Source organism: Mustelus asterias, chromosome 1, assembly GCF_964213995.1.
Source record: "Mustelus asterias chromosome 1, sMusAst1.hap1.1, whole genome shotgun sequence".
NCBI lineage: Eukaryota > Metazoa > Chordata > Chondrichthyes > Carcharhiniformes > Triakidae > Mustelus > Mustelus asterias.
The window spans coordinates 132,086,112-132,113,030 of record NC_135801.1 but is presented as its reverse complement, the minus strand read 5'-3'; the positions used below and the strand labels follow the sequence as shown (position 1 = coordinate 132,113,030).

Here is a 26,919-nt window from a genome sequence, read left to right as displayed (position 1 = left end):
AGAAAATCCAATCATGACCCTGTGACATTCAGTGGCATTTCATTGTGGCATATCATTGTCAGCAACATCCTGGGGGTGTGAAGGAAGTGTTGGGGGATGGGTGTTCACCTTTGTCTACAAAATTAACTGGAATAGACATAGAAACACTGTGGCACCAAGACCAAGTCATAGGGTGGAAATTTGGTGGCATGTTATTCACCTACTGACTGCCCAAAGCTTTTCCACCATCTACAAAACACTAGCCTGGAGCGTGAATAGATACTCCTTGCTTGGCTGGATAAGAGAAGTCCAACAACACTCAAGAAGCTCAACACCATCAAAGCCAAACTGTCTGCCTCAATGGTCACCTATCCAGCTCCTTAAACATTCACTTGCTCTAGTATGTACCGTCTACAACAACTTTTCAAGACCTCAACAGCACCTTCCAACATTTCACCTCTGCCACCCAGAAGAACAAAGATGGCAGGCATATAGGAGCACCATCCCACCTGCAAATTCCCCTCCAAGTCGCACAGTATCCTAACTTGGAACCATATCAATGTTGCTTCACTGTCAATGGGCCAGCATCCTGGAATTCCCTTCCTAACCCCACTGTGGGTGTTCCTACACCACATGGACTTACAGCGGCTTAAGAAGGAAACTCACCATCACTTTCTTGAGAGCAATTAGGGAGAGGTGGTAAGTGCTGGTCCTGTGAGCGAGATCTCAAACAAAAATATGTAAATATAGTTAATCTTGTATATAACTCATTATTTTATGTCTTTTACAGGGCTCAGGGTATTGGAAGGGCAGTATAATGAAATTGAAATTCCCAATGAAGAAAGTGTTGTCACTTATTACAAAATAAGGCAGCAGCTGGCTAAACTGGGTAAAGAAATTGAGGAATATATACACAAACCAAAATACTGCCTACCATTTCTTCAGCCAGGCAGACTTGTTAAGGTATGCTTGTGCCATCATTGTTTGTTTCCTCTGCCATCATTGTTTGTTTCCTAAGCTTATGAGGTATATTTATGATTTTGTTTATATTGCTTTGAATTGCACCAGGGGACATTGATACAACCCACATCAAACCATGCATGGAGGCTAAGAACCAAGCAGCCTTTTCAACTTGGTTAAACAAGCTGCCCAACAATGTTGCTGTAATGGTCATTGAAACAGGAATTTAATCTTGAGTCACTAAGTTGAGAATCCAGTTCCTTGAAGTCATAGCTATTTGAACAGGCTGAAGCAAATTATTTGTCTTAACCTCTTCATCAAAGGTTTGAAGCAAGAGCACTTGCTTGGTGTGACATTGCGGACTTCACAGCAATTCAAAAATCTGTTTCCATTATTGTAACCGTGGATTCAATCATAATTTTGAGAAAGCTTTTCTGAAGTGGGAAATTTGACAGTAATTCTGCTTTTTTATGTTTTCTGGATTATCAGTGACATACCTCATTATTTGGCTACATAATATGAAATACTTAGAAAAAACTAATTTTAGGTCATCTTTAATAATCTTTTGTCTTTCAGGTGAAAAATGATGATGATGACTTTGGTTGGGGAGTTGTGGTAAATTTCAATAAGAAATCTAACCTTAAGGTAAACAGTTGGATTAATAACGTATAAAAATTATATCTTTATCAGAGGATAACATTCTCACTAAAACTAATGTTTATTGGAACACTTGTTTAAGCATTATATTGCTTCAGAGATGCAAGATACAAAACAATCTGATTGGTAAAAGATTGTGGTTATCAATGATATGAAATACTGAATAGCTCACCATCACCTTCTTAAAGTTAATAAGATGGGTCATTAAAAAACTGATCTAGCCAGTTATGTGGTTGAGAAGTTTTGAATAACGTAATTTTTGGGCTAATGTTTGGATAGCATGTTCTTGCTGCATTCAGCTCCTGACCTCGTTACATCCTCAGTCCAAACATGAATAAAATGTTGAACTCAAGAGGGAGGTGAGAGTGACTGCCCTTGACATCAAATAGCATTTGACCAAGTGTAGCATCAAGAAGCCTGAGCAAAACTGAATTGGTGGGAAACTCTCCACTAGTTGAAGTGATACCTAGCAGAAAGGGAGGTGATAGTGGTTGTTGGAGGTCAATCATCTAATGCCTGTGACATTGGTGCAGGAGATCTTCAGGGTAATGTCCTACGGCTTGGTCATCTTCTACCGTTCCATCAATGACCTTCCTTCCAACCTAGAATCTGAAGTGGATGTTCACTGATGATTTTGCAATGTTCAGCACCTTTGCAACTCCTCAGATACTGAAGCAGCCTGTGTGCATATGCAACAAAACCTGGTCAACATTCGGGTTTGGTCTATGAAGTGTTAAGTAACATTCACGCCACATAAGTGCCAGGTAATGACCATCTCCAACAAGAGAGAAACCGACCATCTCCCCATGACATTTGATGGAATTACCATTGCTGAGTCCCTCACTATCAACATTCTGGGGTTAACGTTATCCTGAATCTAAACTGGGCCAATCATATAAATAGTGTGGCTCCAAGAGCAAGTCAGAGACTTGGAATTCTGCAGCAAGTAACCACCACCTGACTCCCAAAGCTTGTCCACCATCTTCAAGGCACAAGTCTGGAATATGATGCTCCACTTGCCTGGGTGAATGCAGCTCCAACAAGAAGCTCAACACCATCCAAGACAAAGCAGCCCACTGATTTACACCCCACCTACCACCTTAAACATCCACTTCCTCCACCATTGCATAGTGGCAGTAGTGTGTATCATTAAAAAGATGCACCTCAGCAACTCACCAAGTCTCCTTTGACAGCGCCTTCCACATGTACGTACCTAGAAGGATCGGGGCAACAGATACATGGGAATGTGTCCACCTGGAAGTTTCCCTCCAAGCCACACACCATCCTGACTTGGAAATATGTTACCCTTCCTTCACTGTCACGGGGTCAAAATCCTGGAACTCCTTCCCAACAGCAGTGTGGGTGTTCCTACACCACATGGACTGCAGCAGGTCAAGAATGTGGTTCACCACCACCACCTCAATGACAAGTAGGGATGGGCAATAAATGCTGCCCTGGCCAGTGATGCCCACATTCCATGATTTTTTTTTTAAAGTAACTGTTCTGTGAGAGTACCATCTGCACAAGGATTGACAATTCAAGAAGGCTCACGACTACAACTTTAAGGCAACAGGATGACGGACAGTAAATTACAACTTTTCCAGCATCCTCCACATCCTGCATGGTTTTCCTGAAGACCAAAGCACTATGGAGGATGTGTGTGCGTTCACGTATCTGTTTATATAACTGCGACTTTGTGACCAAAGAACAATAGCTAATTATTTTTGTCTTAACTGATTAATTGCCTGGTGAAAAGACCTGGGTAGTTAGTTGCCGGTGGTTTTCTCTCCAGTATCAATACTGGGACTTTGTGACCTGTACGTTGCCATTGCCAATTTAATCCTCAAGTAACTTGACTTGTTTCATAATATATAGTCTCTCATTTCTTTTTCCACTTGTGTGAACAGATTTACAAAATAGTTTTACACTTTCATTTTGTTCAGATAATTTATTTTTCCTGTTTTAATGTACATAACATAACCAAACTTAAAATACATCTGCCATTACTTAATGCAGAGCATTGATTTATTTTGGATCTTTTCTTTTATCCCTACTTATTGCTAAACTTTCTGCAGATCTAGGTAACCACTTTACCATTAATTCCACAAATCCTGATGTACAACTATATTAAATTTATAAATGTTTTGTGATATTAATTTAATAGTCAAGTCATAGAGTTTCACAAGTTTACAAACCTTTGTGTTGCAGGTCCCTTTTTAAAAAGACTGTGTAGTTTTATTCAGATATTTAGTTCCTCTATGATTTGCAGGTCACCAGTAATTAAATATTATGCACAAATATTAAAAATACACTGAAATAAATTTGAACTCTGATTACAATTTTTAATCCTTGTTCATATTCATAGCCTAACACTGGAGAACTGGATCCCTTGTATGTGGTCGAAGTTTTGTTGTATTGCAGTAAAGACAGTGTGAAACTTGCAGCATCAGGAACAGCTAAACCAGCGAAACCAGGGGAGAAAGGAGAGATGCAGGTTTGTGGATTGCAGTTCATTTCAGTTCAGTTGAAAAGAATATTAATGTAATGCTGCCATTTATTTGTTACATCATCGCTCCAAATCTTAAACACTTACCACTGAATATTTTAACCCCAATTGATGACACACTTTCAGCAACTTGTTGTGTTGAGTATGTACAGAATTATGTGCTCATGGTGGAATGATACTGTCAGTTTTAAGAGCACATAATTGAGAAGGCAGGAGGTCTGTTCAAGGAAGCCTCCTGTATTAAGTTTGAGTTCAGTGATTGCAGTCTAAATCCATTCTTGAATTCATTAATTCTTATTTTGGGTATTATAGTCAACAACAGGATAGTGGCATTATTTAATTTATTTTGTATTGGCACAGTGACTTGATAAAATGGCAACCAATAATGTATATATTGATTTGATTTGATCTGAACTTTCGTTTTTTATCATGTGAAAAAATGTTATAAAAGCAATTACTTTTAATCTTTTCAAGTCTGATATCAACTTTCCCTGCGATTATCGGGCCAATCAATATAGCCCCAGGACATGGCTGGAACAGTTCCTCAAGGAAGTATCTTTCATCCAACAGCCCTCAGCTGTTTCACCAGTGATCTGTGTTCCGTCTTTAATTTAAGGATGAGGGTGGTTCACTGATGATTTCACAATGTTCTATGCCATTCACATTTTCAGACAATGAGTCACGCATCAGCCAGATGCAAAGTATATGTCTGCAGCATTATTCAAGAAGCCTGACACACAGCACAGAGAAATTGAACCGTGATTTTGTAATCACACTGAGTAGCTGCATTGTGCGTTATCTGTAGAATGCACTGCAGCAACTTAAAAAGGTTTCTTCAACAGCACGTTCCTGTCGAGCAGGATTTTCAAGCCACGGAACCTTACAGACCCCTGCAAGAGTACTGACAGAACCCCTAAGAAGCATTCTTATTCTGTGAAGAGTTAACCCCCAAAATGTTTGTTATTGTGCAATAGGTACAAACATGCACAAACAAATTGACAGATTTTTTAAATTCTATGTACACATATATAATATTTAAAGTGTTCTTTTGGTCAAGAAATACTTTTCTGTTTTTTTAATGAGAGAAGTGATGCTGATCTTTTGTTCATAAATGCTGGAGAGCTGGATTCTCATATCAGACTCACATCCAAATAAAGCATCCAAAAGCACGTACGCACACACTCATATTCTTTCTCTCTCTCTTTCACACATGCACACAATCTTCTCACATACACAAACACAGTCACACTGCTACATTTCTCTCTCTCCACAAACACGTTCATGTTCATACACATGTGGAAACATGGAAATTAGGAGCAGGAGGAGGCCATTTGGCCCTTGGAGCCTGCTCTGCCATTCATTATGATCATGCCTGATAATCCAACTCAGTAGCCTGATTATGCCTTCCCTCCATGTCCTTTGAACCGTTTGCATCTAGATCTACACCTAACTCCTTGAAAACATATAGCATTTTGGCCTCAACCACTTTGTGGTCGCAAATTCCTTTGGCCTACCACTTCGAATTTCTTCTCGTCTCAGTCCTAAAAGGTTTACCCCGTATCTTCAGTGTATCCCCTGGTTCTGGGCTCCCCCACCATCAGGAACATCCTTCCTGCATCTACCTTGTCTAGTCCTGATAGAATTTTATAGGTTTCTATGAGATCTCCCTCATTCTTCTGAGTTCCAGCGAATATAATCCTAACCTACATATCTCTCCTCATACATCAGTCCCGCCATCCCTGGAATCAGTAAGGTCAACCTTGGTTGCACTCCCTCTATAGCAAGAACATCCTTCCTCAGATAAGGAGACCGAAATTGAACACAATGAGTCGGATTTTATAGCCTTGTTCATCCTGAAACTGTAAAACCCCGCCCGAGGTCAACGGACCGTCCCATTGTCTGCCCCTTGCTCGCTCTGATTCCCATGGCGGGCAGGGTGGTAAAACTCCAGCCAATTTTTCAGATGTGGCCGTTTCAAGGTTTTATTTAATTGCAGTGAGACTCCCCTGCTCCTGAACTCAAATTTTCTTGTTTTGAAGGCCAACATACCATTTGCCCTCTTCACTGCCTGTTGCACCTGCATGCTTACCTTCAGCGACTGGTATGCAAAACACCCAGGTCTGGTTGCACATTTCCCCCTCTCAATTTATACCCATTCAGATAATGATCTGTCGTCTTGTTTTTGCTACCAAAGTGATAACCATGCATTTGCCTACTCACTCAGCTTGTCATCTGCAAATTTGGAGATATTACATTTAGTTCCCTCATCTAAATCATGAATATATATTGCGAATAGCTGAAGTCCCAGCACTGATCCCTGTGGTGTCCCACTAGTCACTGTCTGCCATTCAGAAAAAGATCTGTTTATTCCAACTCTTTGTTTCTTTTCTGTCAACTAGTTTTCTATCCATTTTAAGACAGTACCCCAATCCCAAGCGCTTTAATTTTACATGCTCATCTCTAATGTGGGACTTTGTCAAAAGCCTTCTGAAAGTCCACATAAACCACATCTTCTCCTCGAGTCTCCTGGTTATATCCTTGAAAAATTCCAGTAGATTTGTCAAGCATGATTTCCCTTTCCTAACTCAATGCTGATTCAGTCCGATTTTACCACTGTTTTCCAAATGCTGTTCTATTAAATCTTTTGTGATGGACATTAGAATTTTCTCCATGACTGGTGTGAGGCTGACATGTCTATAAATCCCTGTTTTCTCTCTATCTCCCTTTTTAAATAGTGGAATTACATCGGCTAACTTCCAATCCGTAAAACTGGAGAAAGGAGCTAATCTCCACTCTGTTGGAACAAACAAGCTCACATTCCTGCATCTCTCTGTCTGTCCCTCTGAGTCTGCTTCCCCTCTCGGCTTCTCCCACCCCATAGCCCCAGCCTCACCCACCCTTGAATCCCTGCCGTCTCCAGCTTCTCCTGACCCATGGATTACCTCGCTCCGCCACGTGGTCACCTTCGCTTCAACTTTGCTTGTGACTTGAAGTTAAATTTTTTTTTAAGTTTATTTATTAGTGTCACAAATAAGCTTACATTAACACTGTAATGAAGTCACTGTGAAAATCCCCTAGTTGCCACACGCCGGCGCCTATTCGGGTACACTGAGGGAGAATTTAGCATGGCCAGAGCACGTCTTTCGGACTGTGGGAGGAAACTGGAGCACCCGGAGGAAACCCATGCAGACACAAGGAGAACGTGCAGACTCCGCATAGACAGTGACCCAAGCCGGGAATTGAACCAGGGTCCCTGGCGCGTGAGGCAGCAGTGCTGATCACCGTGCCGCCACTTTGCCAGTATTTGCAGCTCATCTGAACAGAGGCTGACTTCTCAGTGCATTGGCTCCTAATAAGCTCACTATTGCACCCATCAGATGGCAATGCAGCGTGAAAACTGTCTCCAATTGGGCAATCAGGAAGGACAGCAGTTTTTCAAATTTAGAACTATCGGACCGAGTGCGGAATACCTTGCTGAAAGGTTGTGCGGAACCCAGTTTGGGAAATTGCGCCCCACATTCTTAACACTGCTGCCTTATTTTATATCATTCATCCCAAATCGTCAAATGCCAATAGATTGAGCATATTTGTATGTTCTGTGAACTTGGCTGTAATGCTGTCCTTTTCATTTCTTTCTTCCACAGGTTGTTCCCATCCTACTTCACTTAATAACAGCCATCTCTAGTGTACGATTATATATTCCAAAAGATCTAAGACCACTGGACAATAGGCAAAGTGTTTTGAAATCAATACAGGTAAATTTTTTTATATAGCAGTTTATTTGAGGGTTGTGGATTCTAGTTCCCGTCCCACGCCCAACTATCTCAGCTTCTTAAACTGCATCAAACTTCAAATGATTACAATGCTTTTTTGAGAAAATGGGCAGAAAATTAAAAAACATCCATATGAAATGTATTTTCTGTCAAAGGGTGGGATTTTCCAGCCCCATCCACCGCTGAGATCATCCAATCCTGCCAAATGTCACTGAATTTTTAGATGGCCAGCCGCAATCCGTGAGTCAGGAAAACACAGCCAAAGCATTATAGTCTTGTGCCTGTAAATTGTTAACATTTCTGTGTGTTTTAGGAAGTACAGAAGAGATTTCCTGATGGTGTACCTTTACTGGATCCAATTGATGATATGGGAATCAAGGATCAGGGACTGAAGAAAGTAATCCAGAAAATTGAGGCTTTTGAGCATAGAATGTATTCACATTCGATGCATAATGACTCAAATTTGGAAACTGTCTACAGGCTTTGTGAGAGGAAAGCGCAAGTAAGTGAGTTATGTGTAGTTTATAAGGAAAGAAAATTATTTTAATCGTGGGTGTAAATCTTGTTTATCGGCATCTTTGCAGTGCCTAAAAACTATTGGCACCCAAAATATTGGGTTCCTGTGATAAAAGAATGGTAATAATCATGGGTGAATTTAATCTACATATCAACTGGAAAAATCAGTTTGAGGGGGCGAATGGTCGTCTTCTATTCCTTTTGTTCATATTGCATGTTAAGAAAACATTGTACTATGAGTTAATTTGTGTCCCTTGTGTTCATAAAAATAATTTTACCCCTTTTCAAAAAATGGCTAAGGATAAATGTAATCAAAAATAACACTTAAGACATGTTGGCCGGAATTCTTCAACTGTTCACGCCTCACCACCACTTCCAGCGAGAATGGAGAATTTGGCACACAGCCAAATCTCTGTTCACTGCAGTGGGACCAAAGAATTCCAGCTGCCAGCGAGGTTGGAGAATCCGCCCGTTGGTTCTATACAGGTGTGAAGAAGAAATGACAATTTACATTAAAGAAAAATATATCATAAACAAAAGCAAAATACAACAGATACTGATATAGTGAAAATGTTAAAAGAACTTAAGTTTTCTTCAAAAAGAGAGAAAAACTCTAAGGTACCATAGTCCTGTTCGGTTAATATTGCTATTAGGAATGATAAAACCTTTGAGTAAAAATGCAAGAGGGAAATATCGAGAAACTGAAAATATAGCGAAGTGTAGTTAGCACAGATTTCAAAAAGCAAGGTCATGCTTGGTTAACCTGATTGATTTTTTTGAAGACATAAAAGTGGAATGGATAATGCAGTGGGTGTAATATATTTGGAATTTCTAAGGCCTTTGATAGAATACTGCATGGCAAATTCATGAATAAGGTCAGGGCATGTCGAATTAGCGGACAGTTAGCAGAATGAATAGTAAACTGGCTACAAAACATAAAAGGATTAAGGACAATTGCTCATACTGGTAAAGGTATGAAGTTCTGTTCCACACCGGTTGTGCTGGAACTACTGTTGTGCACAATTTTCGTAACAATTTAGTCCCTGGAATCAAAAGTACAATTTCTATCTTTGTGGACAGATTAATACAAAGGAAGATTGTGACAGGAATGCATGAAGCTATGAATAAACTTGGAGAATGGGTACTTAGTTTCTTTGAATTCATTTGCAAATTAAGTGTGAGAATGTGCATTTTGGCAGGAAAAGTAAGGAGGCCACATACTGCTTGGCTAGTGAGACTTTAAACGGGGCTAGCAAGGCTTGGTACAGATATATGAATCATTAAGAGTCATGCCGTAGATTAATATGACCATAGAAAAGGCAAACCAAGGTTTGCAGTTTATTTTGAAAGAGGTAGAATTTAAAAACAAGAAAGTCATGTTAAACTTGTATGAAACCTTAGAGAATCCCTTCTGCACACAGGGGCCCAAATGAAAGACAATGGTGAAGGTACAAAAAAGATTCCAAGTATGATACCAGAACTAAGGAGATGTAACTATCAAAAAAGGACTGAACAGGCTGGGTCTCTTTTTCCAAAGAGAAGGCTGAGGGGAGATCTAACAGAGGTTTTAAAAATGGTGAAGGATTCCATAGAGTATCATAGGAAAGATGTGGTCCATCAAAAACTAGGGTCCAGATAGCAAGATAGTCACTAATAATTCAATAAGGCAGGATTCCCAAACTTTTCTGGCCACAGAACCTTTTGACCACTCAAGAGTACTGACGGGCCCTCTAAGAAACATTCTTATTCTGTTGAAGAGTTAAACCACAAAAAATGTATTGTTTAGACCTATTGCAATAGGTACAAAAAATCAAAGCACATTTATTGAAATTTTTATATTTCTTAAATGTATATATTTATTATAACGAAAATATTCTCTTATTTAAATAAGTACACTCGCTACCTTCTCACAGATCATCCCGCTTGATCTGCTCTCTCTCCCTCCCCATGGCCCACTTCCTACCTCGCTCCATGGCTGCCTCCCCTTCTGCCCCAGAAAAAGCGTTGATACCCTCTAGATAAATAATTGCTTTGAGATTTGCACCATCTGGCCAATTATGCACCTGGTAAATTTTAATTGCAAGTATTAAATATTCATATTCTCCTTTATATAGATTGCTGGAGATATCAAAACAGCCAAGCGAGAGCTGAAGAAAGCTCGAACAGTTTTACAGATGGATGAACTGAAATGCCGAAAACGAGTGATCAGGCGACTAGGCTTTGCCACTTCGTCTGATGTAATCGAAATGAAAGGGCGAGTTGCTTGTGAAATAAGCAGGTCAGCCTTTAAGGCAGCTCGCAATACCAATTTGTGTTATCTGCATTTTCTGAAAACATGTGGATATTTCACTTTGAATTACATTGTATTCCCCCATCCTAATTATTACCAACATTTCCAATCTCCATTGTAGGAACACTTAAATACTGGGCAAACCTCAGTTGCAAATGTGGCGCAATGTAATACAAATGTTTAGTTTTCCTTTCTGATGCATTTATACCGCAGATTTAGTAAGAGTGTGCAGCAGTTTTGCTTTCTAACGGCACTGTGGTTAACAATGGTAAGGCTACCTAAATTCAGTGATTACTTTGCTTCACATTAGTTCATTTTGAACTCTGATTTACATTACATAATTTAGTATCTCTGCAAAGCTAAACTTGTGGTGTAAATGAGACCTTATATTGGCTGGAGCTTCTGTTGGAGAGCAAGCTGTTTGACATTATAGTCCATAGTCTGAAATGAATATATTTGGATTTTCATTCAATAAGCATCACCTGTGCTTGTTAGACATGTTTGAGACTCCTAATATTGAGGGGTAATATATTAACATGGATTGAAAATTGGTTAAAAGACAGAAAACAGAATAGGGACAAACAGGTTTTTGCTCCACTGCACTACATTTGCCACCTTGTTTGGTAAACCTGTGGACTGCCTCAAAGATTGGTGGTTGGTGCTTGGATTTTATATCAATGACTGAATGAAAAAACCTCATGTAATATATCCATGTTTGCTGAGGATACAAAGTTCAATAGAAAAGTAAGAGGTGCACCTCACAAAAAGGCTAGAAAGAGTTATAGACAAGTTGCATGAGTGAGCAAGAAGGTGACATGTAGGTTAATGTTGGAGAAATGTACAAGTATCCACTTTGGCTGGAAAAATAGAAAAGCAGAATGTTTTTGGGAAAAGTGAGGAAATATTAAGTGTCAGCTGTGGCTCAGTGGGCAGCACTTTTGCCTCTGAGTCGTAAAGTCTAGATGTTACTCCAGGGCAGTTCTGAACATGTGCTGCACCATCAGAGATGCTGTCTTTTAGTTGAAATGTTAAATGGAGACTGGGTCTGCTCTCAGGTGGAGGTAAAAGATTCTACAGCACTATTTTGAAAAAGAACAGAATAGTTGACCCTGGAGTCATGCCCAAAATTTATCCTTCAATCAACATCATAATAAAACAGATTGTCTTGGCTTTACCACATTGCTGTTTGTGGGAGTTTACTATATGCAAATTGCCTGCCGCATTCCTACATTATATCAGTGACGACAGTTCATAGAGTTTGAACATGTAAAGTACTTTGGGGAATCTGATGGTTGTGAAAGGTGCTAAATAAATGCAAATCCAAGTTTTCTTAAATGTTGGTGTTCAGAGAGATTGGTGGTGATATCTTGCATATGAATCACAAAGTTAACATGTAGTTAGAGCAAACAAATCAGGAAAGCTAATCACATGGACCTTTATTGCAAAGGAATTGGAGTATTTAAGATTTATTGCAACAATCTGGGCTTTGTTGAGACCACAGCCAGGGCGCTGCGGACTGTTTTGGTCACCTTACCTAAGGAAAGATGTCCTTGCTTTAGAAGGGCTGCAACAAAGCTTCTCTGGACTGATTCCTGGGATGAGAGGGCTATTTCATGAGGAGAGATCGAGTAAAATAGGTCTGTATTCTCTGGAGTATAGAGAGGTTATTGCATTGAAATGTATAAAGATCTTAGAGGACTTTCCAGGGTAGCTGCGAAGAGGCTGTTTGCCCTCGCTGGAGAATCCAGTACTGTGGGTGGGGGGACCATCGTCTTGTGATAAGATTTGGTCATTTAGGACTGCAGTGAGGAGTGATTGCTTCATTTTGCTTTGAATCTTTGGTAGTCTCTACTCTCAAGGGCTGAGGATATTCAGTAATTGACTGTATTCTAGACTGAGACTAATAGATTCTTGGATGCTAAAGGAATCCAGAAAAATAGGATAGGGCAGTAAAGTGGGGGTAAGTAGAAGATCCGCATGACCCTTTTGGAACAGACAGGCTGTATGGTCTCCTCTTGCTCTTTTTTATACAATCACAGATTGTTTATAACAAACAATGACACCATTCAGTCTGTCATATTTGCGCCAGGTCCCTGAAAAGCAATTTGACTAATCCCAGTTTCCTGCCCTTATCCAGAGCCCTACATTTTTTCTCTTCATGTGCTTTTGATTCCCTTTGAAAGTCTGCCAATACCCCACACTCAAGCTTACATTTCAAATTACAATCATATGCTGCATTGTTTTGTATCATGCTACCATTTCTGCTTTTGCCAATCATAAATCAATCCTTTGATTTTCAACACTTCTGCCAATGGGAGCAGTTGCCTTCTTTATTCTGTCTAGACCCTGAATGATCTTGGCAACCTCTACTAAATCTGCTTGCAACCCCATCTTCGCTGATTTATCTATCCGCGTATATGGCGTTCCTCCTCTCTGGAACAATTCTTGTCAATCTTTTCTGCATCCTCTTGTAAGCCTTCACATCTTCCCTAAATTGCAGTGCTCAGAATGGATCCAGTACTCCAGTTGAGGCTAGACTAGAGTTTTATAAAGTTTCACAACTTTATTGCTTTTGTACTCTCTGTCTCGATTTATAAAGTGGAGATGCCGGCGTTGGACTGGGGTAAACACAGTAAGAAGTCGAACAACACCAGGTTAAAGTCCAACAGGTTTATTTGGTATCAAAAGCCACTAGCTTTCGGAACAGGCTGTTCCTTCGTCAGGTGGGTGGGAGTTCTGATCACAAACAAGGCACAAAGACACAAACTCAATTTACGTGAATAATGATTGAAATGTGAGTCTTTACAGCTAATCAAGTCTTAAAGGTACAGACAATGTGAGTGGAGGGAGCATTAAGCACAGGTTAAAGAGATGTGTATTGTCTCCAGACAGGACAGCTAGTGAGATTTTGCACATCCAAACAAGTTGTGGGGGTAACAGATAGTGTGACATGAACCCAATATCCCGGTTGAGAACAGTCTTGCATGGTGATTGTCGAGCGGTGTTCATTCATCCGTTGTCGTAGCGTCTGCATGGTTTCCTCAATGTACCATGCCTCGGGACATCCTTTCCTGCAGCGTAACAGGTAGACAATGTTGGCCGAGTTGCAAGAGTATGTACCGTGTACCTGGTGGATGGTGTTCTCACATGAGATGATGGCATCCGTGTCGATGATCCGGCACGTCTTGCAGGGGTTGCTGTGGCAGGGTCGTGTGGTGCCGTGGTCACTGTTCTCCTGAAGGCTGGGTAGTTTGCTGCGGACAGTGGTCTGTTTGAGGTTGTGCGGTTGTTTGAAGGCAAGACATGAGGGTGTGGGGATGTCTTGGCGAGATTTCCGTCTTCATTAATGACATGTTGAAGGCTTCGGAGGAGATGTCGTCACTTCTCCGCTCCGGGGAAGTACTGGACGACGAAGAGCACTCTGTCCACCGTGTCCCATGTTTGTCTTCTGAGGAGGTTGGTGCGATTTTTCGCTGTGGCGCGTCGAAACTGACAATCACCAGGCAAGACTGTTCTCTTCCTGTTGGGGAGCACTAAAGCGGTCACGGGCATTCAGCCTCTGATCTCCGGGTAAGCGTTCTCCAAGGCAGCCTTCACTGCACACGACAGCGCAGAGTCGCTGAGCAGAGACTGATAGCCAGGTTCCACACACGTGAGGACGGCCTCAACCGGGATATTGGGTTCATGTCACACTATCTGTAATTCCCCACAACTTGCCTGGATGTGCAAAATCTCACTAGCTGTCCTGTCTGGAGACAATACACATCTCTTTAACCCGTGCTTAATGCTCCCTCCACTCACATTGTCTGTACCTTTAAGACTTGATTAGCTGCAAAGACTCATATTCCAATCATTGTTCACGTAAATTGAGTTTGTGTCTTTGTGCCCTGTTTGTGATCAGAACTCCCACCCACCTGACGGAGGGACAGCCTGTTCCGAAAACTAGTGGCTTTTGGTACCAAATAAACCTGTTGGACTTTAACCTGGTGTTGTTCGACTTCTTACTCGATTTATAAAGCCCAGGATCCCATGTGCCCCCAACCATTTTTTCAAACTACCCTGCTAGCTTCAATGATTTATGCCTGTACCCACATTCTCTCTGTTCCTGCACCACCTTTAGAATTGTACTCTTCATTTAATATTGCCTCTCTTAATTCTTCCTGGCACTTTAGACTTCAACTGCAACATGTTTGCCCATTCCATCAGCCATCCTGTGTCCTCTTGATGTACATTACTATTCTCCTCACAATATACAGTACTTGCAAGTTTTGTGTCATCTCAAATTGTGCCCTGAACGTCCAGCTCTAGGTCATTAATATCAAGAAAAGCAGTGGCCTTGGTATCAATCCTTGGGGAACCCAGTGTGTTCATTCCTCCAGTCCAAAAAAAATTGTTCACCTCTATTCTGTTTCCTGTCAGTCAACTTCACAAGCATGCTGTCACTATCCATTTTATCCATGATTTTAAACTTTGTTGACAAACAGGTTTTGTGGCACTTGATCTTTTGGAAGTCCATGTACACCACATCAACCCAATCAACCCTCTCCATTGACTCAACAAAAAAGTCAATCAAGTTGATAAATATGGTTTGTCTTTAACAAATTCATACTGGCTTTCCCTAATTAGTCAACATCTGTTCAAGTAACGGCTTCCTTGTCCTGGATTATCATTTCTAAAAACATTCCCACCACCAAGGTTAAACTGACTGACCTGTAGTTGCTGGGCTTATCCTTATATCTTTGTTGAACAAGGGTGTAATATTTGCAATTCCCCATTCCTCTTGCACCACCCACGTATCTAAGGAGGCTTGGAAAATTGTGGTCAGTGCCCCTGCAATTTCTTTACAATATATTTACAGGATGTTCGTATTGCAGGCTCGGCCAGAATTTGTTGCCCATCCTTAATTGCCCATCAGAAGGTTGTGGTGACTTTCTTGAATAACGACACTCTTACTTCCCTCAACATCATCCCACCTCCCACCTTTACCCTATGGCCCTGAAGATGTTTTCTCTTGAGTTAATTATCTAATGCTCTGTTGAAAGACACAATTGAATTTGCCTCTACCGCATTCTCAAACAGCAATCCACATCCTAACCATGCATTGCATAAAATTCTTTCCTCATGTTACCTTTGATTCTTCTGCCATTCACCATAAATTGGTGGCATCTGGTTCTCGATCCTTCCACCATAATTTTTCCCTTATGTGCTCTGATCAGACCCCCCATGGTTTTGAATGACTCTGTCAAATCTTGTGTCATCCTTCTCCAAGGAGAGGAGTCATAGAAATCATAGAAACCCTACAGTACAGAAAGAGGCCATTCGGCCCATCGAGTCTGCACCGACCCAGGCCCTACCTCCATATCCCTACATATTTTACCCACTAATCTACGCATCCCAGGACACTTAGGGGCAATTTTAGCATGGCCAATCAACCTAACCCGCACATCTTTGGACTGTGGGAGGAAACCGGAGCACCCGGAGGAAACCCACGCAGACACGAGGAGAATGTGCAAACTCCACATAGACAGTGACCCAAGCTGGGAATCAAACCCAGGTCCCTGGAGCTGTGAAGCAGCAGTGCTAACCACTGTGCTACCGTACCGCCCTGGAGCTAGAGTCCTAGCTTCTCCAATCTATCCATGTAATTGGTTCCGGGGTGAGGGATTTAATTCTCATTTTTTCTGCACATTCTCTAATGCCTTTACATCCTTCCTAAAATGGGGTAGCCAGAATTGGACACAATTACTTCAACTGATGCTGAACATGTGCTTTACAATATTTATATCTGGATTTCAAGGGTTTAATATGAGGAAAATAATACAAATTGCACCTGTTTTCTCTAGAATTTAGAAGGTTGTGAGGTTATCTGATCGAAGTCTTCAATGTACTAACAGGAAAAGACAGGGTAGATAAAGATAAACCATTTTCACTGGTCAGAGATCCTAGAACTAGGGGGGCATACTCTAAAAATTAGGGCCACAATGTTCAAGAGTGATTTCAGGAAGCACTTCTACAGTTGTAGAGGTTCGGAACTGTTCCACAAATGGCAGTTGATGCTAGATCAATTGCTATCTTTCGGTCTGAGATAGATAACTTTTTGTTGAGCAAAGATGTTAAGGGATGTGGGCCAAAGGCAGGTATATGGAGTTAGGCCACAGATCTCATTAAATGGCAGAACAGACTTGATGGCTGAACGGCCTGCTCTGTTCCTATGTTTCTATAAATAAGGGGAGCTTGGAGTCCAATAAAAAGATAAAAGAACGTATAAAGTATCCTTAGATTTTTCTTGAGGCACAGATTTTAAACGTTGCGGTTGATTTAGGTGGGCTGGATTCTTGAATATGGTAAGAGTTTTAACAACACCAGGTTAAAGTCCAACAGGTTTATTTGGTGGCAAATATCATAAGCTTTCGGAGCGCTGCTCCTTCGTCAGATGGAGTGGAGAAAGCTTATGGTATTTGCTACCAAATAAACCTGTTGGACTTTGACCTGGTGTTGTTAAAACTCTTACTGTGTTCACCCCAGTCCAACGCTGGCATCTCCACTTCTTGAATATGGTCAGATGTAAAAGATGTTGCATTTATTATGTGACCTCAGTTTGCTGGTAGATTTAGGCAGAGTTAAACTGGCCCACACACTTACTCCAAACCGGAGAGGAAAAGAGTGCAGCCTTCAGGCTGTTTCCTCTGCTGAAGACTTTCTTGACACCACCTGTGTCACTTGTAATCTCTCTCTAGTGGCTGGGCAGCCTTGTCTTGAAATACTTCACCCTTTGTGTATTTAGAAGAGATTTTGTGTGTCTGTCTGTGTAGCCATTATTTCACTATCCAAGACTTTGCATTTTTAATGTATCTTCCTCAGACAGTTACAAGTTTCGATGGGTGTCTGGATTATAGGAAATGTCTTTGTTTTCACACTGTCCTGAGGGTGCCGTGCTTGGTTCTCACCTTCACTTGGATCTTGCATTTTTAAGCAGTTTGTTCTGTCTCAGTTCAAATTGCAAAATTTCCAATCAGTTGAAAGTTGAAAAATCATATCAAAAATAAAGTGACATAGCCTTGTAACACTTGTTTCTCTTACGAGAATGAATCACCTCTCATGTCTCTGCATTAAATTTCACCTGCCATGTGTCCTTTTACTCTTTATATGCCTGTGAAAGATTTTTGGATTCTCTTTTATGTCAGCTGCCTGTCACTTCTCAAACACTCTGTTTGCTTCTCTTATTTCATTTCCCCTCTGAACTTTCTATATTTAGTCTCACTTGTGTTATCAACCTGACATCTGTCATGTGCACCCTTTTCTGCTCCACCTTACTTTCTATCTCCTGTGTCATCCAGGGAGCTCTGGCTTTGGTTGCCCTACCTTTCCCCCTTGTGGGAATGCATCTTGCCTGGAATTGAGCCATCTCCTCTTAAAGGCTGTCCATTGTCCCTTTACAGTTTTACCTGTCAATCTTTGATTCCAACTTATTTGGACCTGATCTGCTCTCATGCCGCTGAAATTGGCCCTCTTCTAATTATGTTCTTAATTTAAGTATGTTCTTGTGTTGACTATCTCTGACCAGTTCTACCTTGTTCAAATGCTCAGTCATTTTTGAGACAATAGACCAGCTAAAGCCCAACCAATAATTTAAGTCAGTCTTGACATTACCTATGCTTTTGCATTCTGTTATTCCTATTTATAAAACACTGGATGATGTGTGTTTTGTTTAACAACAGTATCAGCTTGTTCTCAAATTATAAGATACATCTTCCTACACAAGATGAGTGCTATATATTCAGTTTGTTGTATGCAATGACACTGTGTAGTAGTGAAGCATGAATTATACTAATGACCATCAATATTTTCTGTGACTTGTATTGACCAGCTCATTGTTTTCTCTTGTAGTGCGGATGAACTACTTCTGACAGAAATGATGTTTAACGGAATCTTCAATGATCTGGCAGCTGAGCAGGCTACAGCTTTGCTCAGCTGTTTTGTATTTCAAGAGAAAGTAAGTACACTTACCGATCTTCTTCAAGAAAAATGCATAGCAAAGTGATTCTCTGATGTAATTGTCATGTGGATGAAAATTTGGTATATTACATTTTTCTGCATATGCCGAATCTATTTTTATCTTCAGTTTCCCACCCATTGACACTGTCTATACTTCCCGCTGCCTCGGAAAAGCAGCCAGCATAATCAAGGACCTCACACACCCTGGACATACTCTCTTTCACCTCCTTCCGTCGGGAAAAAGATACAAAAGTCTGAGGACACGTACCAACTGACTCAAGAACAGCTTCTTTCCTGCTGCCATCAGACTTTTGAATGGACCTATCTCACACGAAATTGATCTTTCTTTACATCCTAGCTATAACTGTAACACTACATTCTGCACTCTCACCTTTCCTTCTCTATGTACAGTGTGTTTGTCTATGTAGCGCAAGAAACAACACTGCATAATAAATCAAATCAAATCGATTCTAATTGATTCGCCAAGCTTGATTTTCCCTTTCTAAATCCATGCTAACTTAGTCTGATTATACCACTGCTTTCCAAATGCTGAGTTATGAAATCCTTGATAAGAGACTCTAGCAACTTCCCTAGTACCGATGTTGGGCTCATTGGTCGATAGTTCTCTGTTTTCTCTCTATCTCCCTTTTTGAATAGCAGGCTTATATTTGCTATACTCCAATCTGTAGGAACCAATCCAGAGTCCACAGAATTGTGGAAAGTAAACACCAATGGATCTACTATTTCCAGGACCACTTCCTTAAGTTTACTGGGAAGAAAATTATCAGGCCGTGGAGATTTATCCATCTTCAATCCCATAAATTTCCCCAAAACCATTTCTCTCCTAATGCTGATTTCCTTCAGCTCCTCACTAAAATTTGTTTTGCTCAGAATTTCTGGTACGTTATTCATGTCTTTCTTTGTGAAGACTGAAGCAAAGTACGAATTTAATTCCTCAGCTATTTTTTTACTCCCCGTTATGAATTCTCCTGTTTCTGGCTGTAAGGGGCTTACATTCATTTTTGTCAATCTTATTCTCTTTACATATCTCTAGAAACTTTTACAGTCAGTTTTTATGTTCCCCACTCGCTTACTTTAATACTCTATTTTTCCCTTCTTAATCAATCCCTTGGTCCTCCTTTGCTGAATTTTAAACTGCTCCCAATCCTCAGGCCTAATGCTTTTTCTTGCCAATTTGTATGCTTCTCCCTTGAATCCGACACTAGCTCTAATATTCCTTGTAAGCCATTGTTTGGCCACAGTTCCCTTACCACTCTTGCGCCAAACAGGAATAAACAACTTCTGGAGTTCATCTATTCGTTCCTTAAATGCCTGCTATTGCCTGTCCACTGTCTTTCCTTTTAGTAAGGAGTGTTGTTTCTGATAAGTGGGAAGCCCCCAGGACATTGATAGTGTGGGATTCAGTGATAGTAATGCCATTGAATGTTAAATTCTCACTTGTTGGAGATGGTCATTGCCTGGCACTTGTGCGTTGTGAATATTACTTGCCAATTATCAGTCCAAACCTGAATGTTGTTCAAGTCTTGCTATTTATGGACATGGTCTGCTTCAGTATCCATGGAGCCATGAATGGCACTGAACATTGTGCAGCCATTAGCTAACATCCCCACTTCTGTCCTTATGATGGAGGGAAGGTCATTGATGAAGCAGTTGAAGATGGTTGGGCCAAGGATGCTCCGCTGAGGAACTCCTTAAACTATATCCTGGGACTGGGATGTTTGGCCTCCAACAACAACAGCCATCTTCCTTTGTGCCAGGTATAACTCCAACCAGTGGAGAGTTTTTCCCCGATCCCCATTGATCTCAGTTTTGCGAGGGCTCCTTGATGACACATTTGGTCAAATGCTGCCTTGTTGTCAAGGATAGTGACTCTCACCTCCCCTCTGGAATTCAGCTCGCTTGTCCAAGTTTGGACCAAGGCTGTATGGTGGTCAGGAGCTGAGTGGCCCTGGCGCAACCCAAACAGAATGTCAGCGAATAGGTCAATGCTGTGTTTTTGAAAAATATATTTTTACTGAATATTTTTTCATTTTTCTTTACAAATAACGCAATAAACTCTCAAGGATTGGTACGGTAAAACAAGATTAGGTAGATTAGCCATGGTAAATGTGCGGGGTTACGGTGATAGGACGAGGTAGGATGGGCCTGGTAAGATGCTCTCTTGCAGAGTCAGTGCAGACTCAATGGGCTGGATGGCTTCCTTCTGTTGGGATTCTATTCAATGGTTCTATCATTTTAAAGCAACTACATATAGAAAAAGACAGAAAAAAGTACCAATACGGTTGCTTTGGATTATTGATTGTATCCAGCTCCTCCTATCATACAAGTCATGAAAAGATGTATTGAAGGATGGGGGGAATAACAGGATACAGCCACAATTGGCTCAGTGGTGCACAACCAAATTCACAGGATAACGGCGATGGAACTACAGAATTTATGGAAAACATTGCAGGAGTACAATAGATGAGTGATTCCCAACCTTTTCAGCAACACTGCACACTTCAGTGAGACAAACAATTCCGCAGCACACCCACTTTCTTTCAGCTGAATTGATTGCTCACTAACGTCACAAGTACTTATATTTACCATGGTTATGGCCTTACCAGAGTGGTTTGCAACATAATGCGTACAACAAGCTAAATAAGGCTTAAATGCATTAATGTTTGCAAGTAATCCCCCTGGGTCCACCTTGCACTTCAGGCACATGGAGGATATGCCAGAGTTAAACTTGAGCTACAAGCTTGGAGTAATATGCAGATGTTGCAGTATCTTAAGTTGAGTTTCTTTTGTTCTATTGCACAATTTTATTAGCACATTCCTAGCTATCACCCCATGTCACCTCGTCAATATTTACTGAGATCTCTCTACCAAGACCGTAGCGTGTCCAGTGTATTTTCACAAGATCTGGAGCATAGTGTGTCGTAAAATTTACTGACTGTGCTCCACAGGTAGCAGGATTTTTCCAACAGGGAAATCTTAGCATCAAAAAGAACAGTTGTCTTTTTAAGAATAAAGTCCCCAAGCTGCAAGATCTGAAAAAGGAGTGTATTGGAATATCGAACTGTTGACATAGCTGCTCAATAGATAACCGGTAGTGCCGTCAAACACATCCCTTGGTCCACAGAGACCTCTATCGCTCCATATGTTGAAATCGTGGACCATAAGACCTGGCGGGAAATCTGGATTACCTTGAATGGGAGAAGGAGCAGAAAAATTAGATCTCCCCTCCAACTCACGGACCATCCTCCAAGCCTTCAGAGTTTTAATAACAATAGATGTGGAGATAATAACAATAGGATTATCATACTAAGAAATAAAAGTGACTGTAAAGAGTACAGGCTCTGATCAGCTTCAACATCAATCCATATGGAGAAAGTCTGCTTTAATTTGTTCACGTATAAATCTAAGGTGGGAAGCTAACTGATACATCTTAATATTGGCACCCCTAGCCCTCCTTTTGAACTGGACAACTGCAGCTCAGTTAATTTTAAACGAGGCGGCTTCTTCTTCCAAACAAAAGAACTAAGCAACCATAAATTTCTTTAAGGACCTTAGCAGACAACAGGATTGGTAGCATTTGCAGAGGATGAAGTAGCCTAAGCGACACGTTCATCTTAGAGTCATAGAGGTTTACAGCATGGAAACAGGTCCTTTGGCCCAACTTGTCCATGCCGCCAAATCTTAATTAAAACAATTCTGCCCAACCAGGAATTCGGTAAAGATAACCAACTATGTCGGTGCCGCTTAATAGAGGCAAATAATTAAGGAAATTTTGCTTTATATAACTGCCAAAAACTCCCCGCAATGGGGATCATCTGAAGGGAAAACAAGAAGAGGGAGGGGGACTACCCCTTAACTTGCTCAAGGGACTTGCCTCCAATTTCATGAATCGTATAGCCCAAAAAAAACTAATTCTATTTGCCACATCAATAATAACAGGAACAGAGGCACTTGGTTCGGAAAAAAACAGCAACACCACATCCGCATAAAGCGAATATCGATGCTGTCTACCTCCGCCAGATAACCCATAAACCTGAGGGTCATGTCTAATGGCCTCCGCCAAAGGTTCGATGGCTCGAATAAACAAAGGGAGAGACAAGGGACATCCCTGCCTCATCCCCCTCTGGAGGCAAAATTCTCAGATCGATAACCATTTGTAAGGACAGCTACCATCCAATTCCTATGGAATGCTTGAGTCCACTTCACAAGTCCCCTCCCAATACAAATTTATGCAACGTTTAGAGCAAATAATTCCATTCCACCTTACCAAAAGCTTTTTTGGCATCCAAAGAGCTCACTAACCCATCTAAAGCACACTTTTGAAAGACTTGGATGATATTCAGCAATCTTCTAATATTATTGCATGAGTTTCGACCCTTAATAAATCCAGTCGGATCACTCTGGATAATCACAGGAATGATTTTCTCCAGGCACATTGCCAGACTCTCAGATAAAAAATGTGTCTGTCAGAATTACACTGCTCAGGACTTGTGTCTGGTTTCAGGATTCAAGAAATATTTGCCTCCCAAAGTGACTGCCCTAACATAACTAATCCAAATTAATGGTTATACATACCACTTAGTGGATCTAATAACACCTTTCAATTCCTTGTAGAATTCACACCCAAAATCATCAGGCCAGGGTGCCTTACGAGGCTGAAGCTTCTTTCTCGCAGTAGACCACATCCTCCCCAGAGATCGGAGCATTCACAGCTGCTCTCAGATCCTCTGATACAAAGGGAAGGTCAAGAGAAGAGAAGAAATGCTCCAAAAGTACCAGAGCGTCCTCAATTTGTTCTGATTTATATAAATTGGCATAAAAGCTCTTAAAAGCCTCATTAATATCTTCTGCCCTAATCCTCCTATTTCTCTTAAAGTCCTCCAGCAAAGCAATCTTCCTTGAGTCCGATTTCTTCTCCTAGCAAAAGCCAAGTATCTACTCTGTTTAATCCCAAATTCATACAATTTCTGCTTTGCAAACCTCAAATTCTTCTCAACACACTGGGCCAACGAAAAATCCAGGGCTGCCCCAACTAAACCAATTTCCTTCAACTTCTCTTGACAAAGATTCCTAGCATACACCCTTTCTAGATCACCACTTCCAACTGGATATGGCAGGCTTTTGGAGCTTTTGTCTGATTTGGTTGTCATATTGTTTGGATCTGCCTATAGCATGCTGCTTCTACTGTTCATCATGAATGTAGTCCTGTGTTGCCGTTTCACCAAGTTGACATCTCATTTTTAGATGTGCCTGGTGCTGCTCATAGCATGCTCACGTACACTGCTCATTGAATTGAGGTTGGTCCACTGGCTTGATGATAATGGTAGAGTTAGGGAAATGTTAGGCCATGAGGTTACAGATTGTGGTTGAGTACTGCTGCTGATCCACAATTCCTTAACAAATGTGCAGGTTTGAGCTGCTGGATCTGTTCTGAATCTATCCCATTTTGCATGCTGGTCATGCCACATTTTTTTTTATTCATGGGACATGGGCGTCGCTGGGCCCAGCATTTGTTGTCCATTCCTAGTTGCCTGAGAGCAATTGAGAATTAACCGCATTGCTGTGGATCTGGAGTCACGTGTAGGCCAGACCGAGTAAGGACGGCAGATTTCTTTCCCTAAAGGACATTAGTGAACCAGGCAGGTTTTTCCGACAATCAACAATGGTTTCATGGTCATCAGTAGATTCTTAATTCCAGATTTTTTTTTTATTGAATTCAAATTCTACCACCTGCCGTGGTGGGATTCAAACCCAGGTCCCCAGAACAGTAGCCGAGTTTTTGGATTAATATTCTAGCGCTAATACCATCGCCTAGTGGTAATATTGCTAGAATATTAATCCAGAAAACTGTTTGTCTTTTTTTTCAATGAGCAATTAATTCAGTTGTATTTTTATTTTAATGTTTTATATGGTCTCAGCTACAGAATTCTGCACTTCAGAAACAATTGATATGACAGCAGACTGACTGGTGCTGGAAGGCAAGGTTTGATGAGTCACCTCTGCTACTGCCTAATGCCAGCTGCATCAGCACGCGAGCCTGCCAAAGAAAGGCCAAAGCACTTAGCACAAGGAAGAAGAGAGAATGCAAAGTCATAGGGGAAAAGGGTTATTTCTTGGAGCAAAATATACTGTCGATCTAATTTGGGGATAGATCGAATGATTAAAGGATGTCATGGTTCTCTGTGTAGCTTCATACACTGCATTAACTTACACATGGACTTTGTTACTTATTTTTCAATATTTATACTTGAAAAACAGATCAGTAGACCCAACTTAAAGTGTGCCTGAGTGAATTACTTTCAGGTGTATATCTCCACTTTGCACTACATTTTTATGTCTCGTCCCTGAGGAGAAAGAAAGAATAACTTGATATTTCACAACTTCAGGATATTCCAAAGCGATTTTTATCAGTGAAATATTTTTTGAAGTTTGAGACTGTTGGAATGTTGGAAATGTAGCAGTGATTTTTAACATAGCAATGTCTCACAAACAGCTGTGAGATAACTGGTTTGATAATCTGTTCTGATAGTTTCGGATAAATGTTCATTGGAACACTGGAAAACCACGCCTGTTTTTCTTTTAATAGTGATGTGAGGGGGCAAACTGGACCTCAGTTTCAGCCCTCAACTGAAAGATTTCCTCAGTATTGCACTGAAGTTTAAGCCTCGGCACAGATTCGAAATGCCAAATGGTCTCTTTCCGTGTTGCGCTATTCTTGGTCATCTGCTCAGCTGTCTGGAGTGGAGTGTGAATCCACAACCTTTCTGACTCGGGAGAATAACCAACATAGTCACGGTTGACAGGCTGGTGTAATGAATAGTTCAGGCACTCAGCCTCTGATGGGAAGAATGAATCAGCTAAATCATAAATATTTTGAATATGTTGTGGGAAAGCCAAATTCAAGCTGTTAGAATTAACTCCAATCCTATAGGAGTGGATTGCCAGCAGTCTGAAGAAAGACTTGGTTCAAATAGTGCATGTCCTACCCAGGAATAAATAAATCTCTCAAGATTCAGAATGTCATAAATGCCATTCCCTGTCTTGCATCTTGAAACTTTGTGCCTTTTTCATAGGATTGGCATAGAAGGGCATTAGTAAAGCAACAAACTGATGCTTAAACCAGAGAAGAGCTTTCATAACATACAAGTTGACTTAAATTCAAAGTCAGATGTCTTGTATTTCTGTACTTGTAGTCATAGTATATAACGATCGGTCTTCATATGGATGCACAACATCACAGGATTAATAGCAGATTTCTTTCCACACCATTTACAGCACTTGTGGTCAGTTATTGATCTAGTATTGATAACAATTCCCAATATCAGCAAAAGTATATTCTGCTCTTAATAGTTTCTAATTACATCAATTGAGGAAAAAGTGTATTATAGACAAGTACTTAGCACAGTTCTGTTCTACTCACTGAGATTACTGGAACGTCATACTCAGCATTTTGAAACACAAATTAATTTATCTTCATTCCAGCATATTTTGAAGTTATAACTAAAGGATGTAGTAATTCTAATTACCTATTTGGCCAAGGATATTAATTTTTTTTGAATGAGCAAGTGAATATTATTGGGTTTTTGCCACTGTGGAATTGCAAAGTCAAATTTGGCATCATTCATTAAATGACCCATCTGATTGACTTTTAAGTTATTGCAAGTTTGCGAAAATAGTTTTATGAAAGCCAAATATTATTATTGCAGGTGTTGGAAATTTGAAGTCAAAAGCTTAAAATGATAGAAATATCCAGCAATTCGGGCACTCTGTGGAGAAATAGGGTGCAGTCTTACTGGCCATTTACCCCACTCTCCTGCTGCACCGAAGTTGGAGAATTTGGTGCCCAGCCAAATCTCCGTTCACTGCGACAGGATGGGAAAATCCCACTGGTATGAACGGCTGTAACATTCCGGCCTTAGCCGCTAATGTTTCAGGTTGGTCACTTTTTGTCAGAATTGGAAAAAAGTTAGACATCTGCTAAATTTTAAGCATGGACAGGAGGAGGCAAGGGAAAGAACAAGATATTTGATGAGGTGGGAGGCAGGAGAGATTAAATGATAAAGGGATGATAGTGATGTGCTAAAGGGTACGTTAATGGGATAAGTAAAAAAACAACTGAAGTGTCGAGAGGAGCTGCAAATGACTACAGCAGGATCATCACCAACACCTCTTAGAATCCCTATAGTGCAGAAGGAGGCCATTCAGCCCATCGAGTCTGTACC

General features: G+C 40.8%; 1 protein-coding gene across 1 annotated transcript in view; it reads left to right on the top strand.

Annotated features, from left to right (window-relative positions):
• mtrex (Mtr4 exosome RNA helicase) overlaps nt 1–26,919 on the top strand; it is a 77,758-nt gene that overhangs the window by 32,258 nt on the left and 18,581 nt on the right. The window contains exons 7-13 of the mRNA XM_078239818.1: nt 770–942; nt 1,516–1,584; nt 3,962–4,090; nt 7,747–7,857; nt 8,189–8,377; nt 10,506–10,669; nt 18,569–18,674. Coding sequence (XP_078095944.1) covers nt 770–942; nt 1,516–1,584; nt 3,962–4,090; nt 7,747–7,857; nt 8,189–8,377; nt 10,506–10,669; nt 18,569–18,674 — 941 coding nt within the window. The remainder of the gene's footprint in view (nt 1–769; nt 943–1,515; nt 1,585–3,961; nt 4,091–7,746; nt 7,858–8,188; nt 8,378–10,505; nt 10,670–18,568; nt 18,675–26,919) is intronic.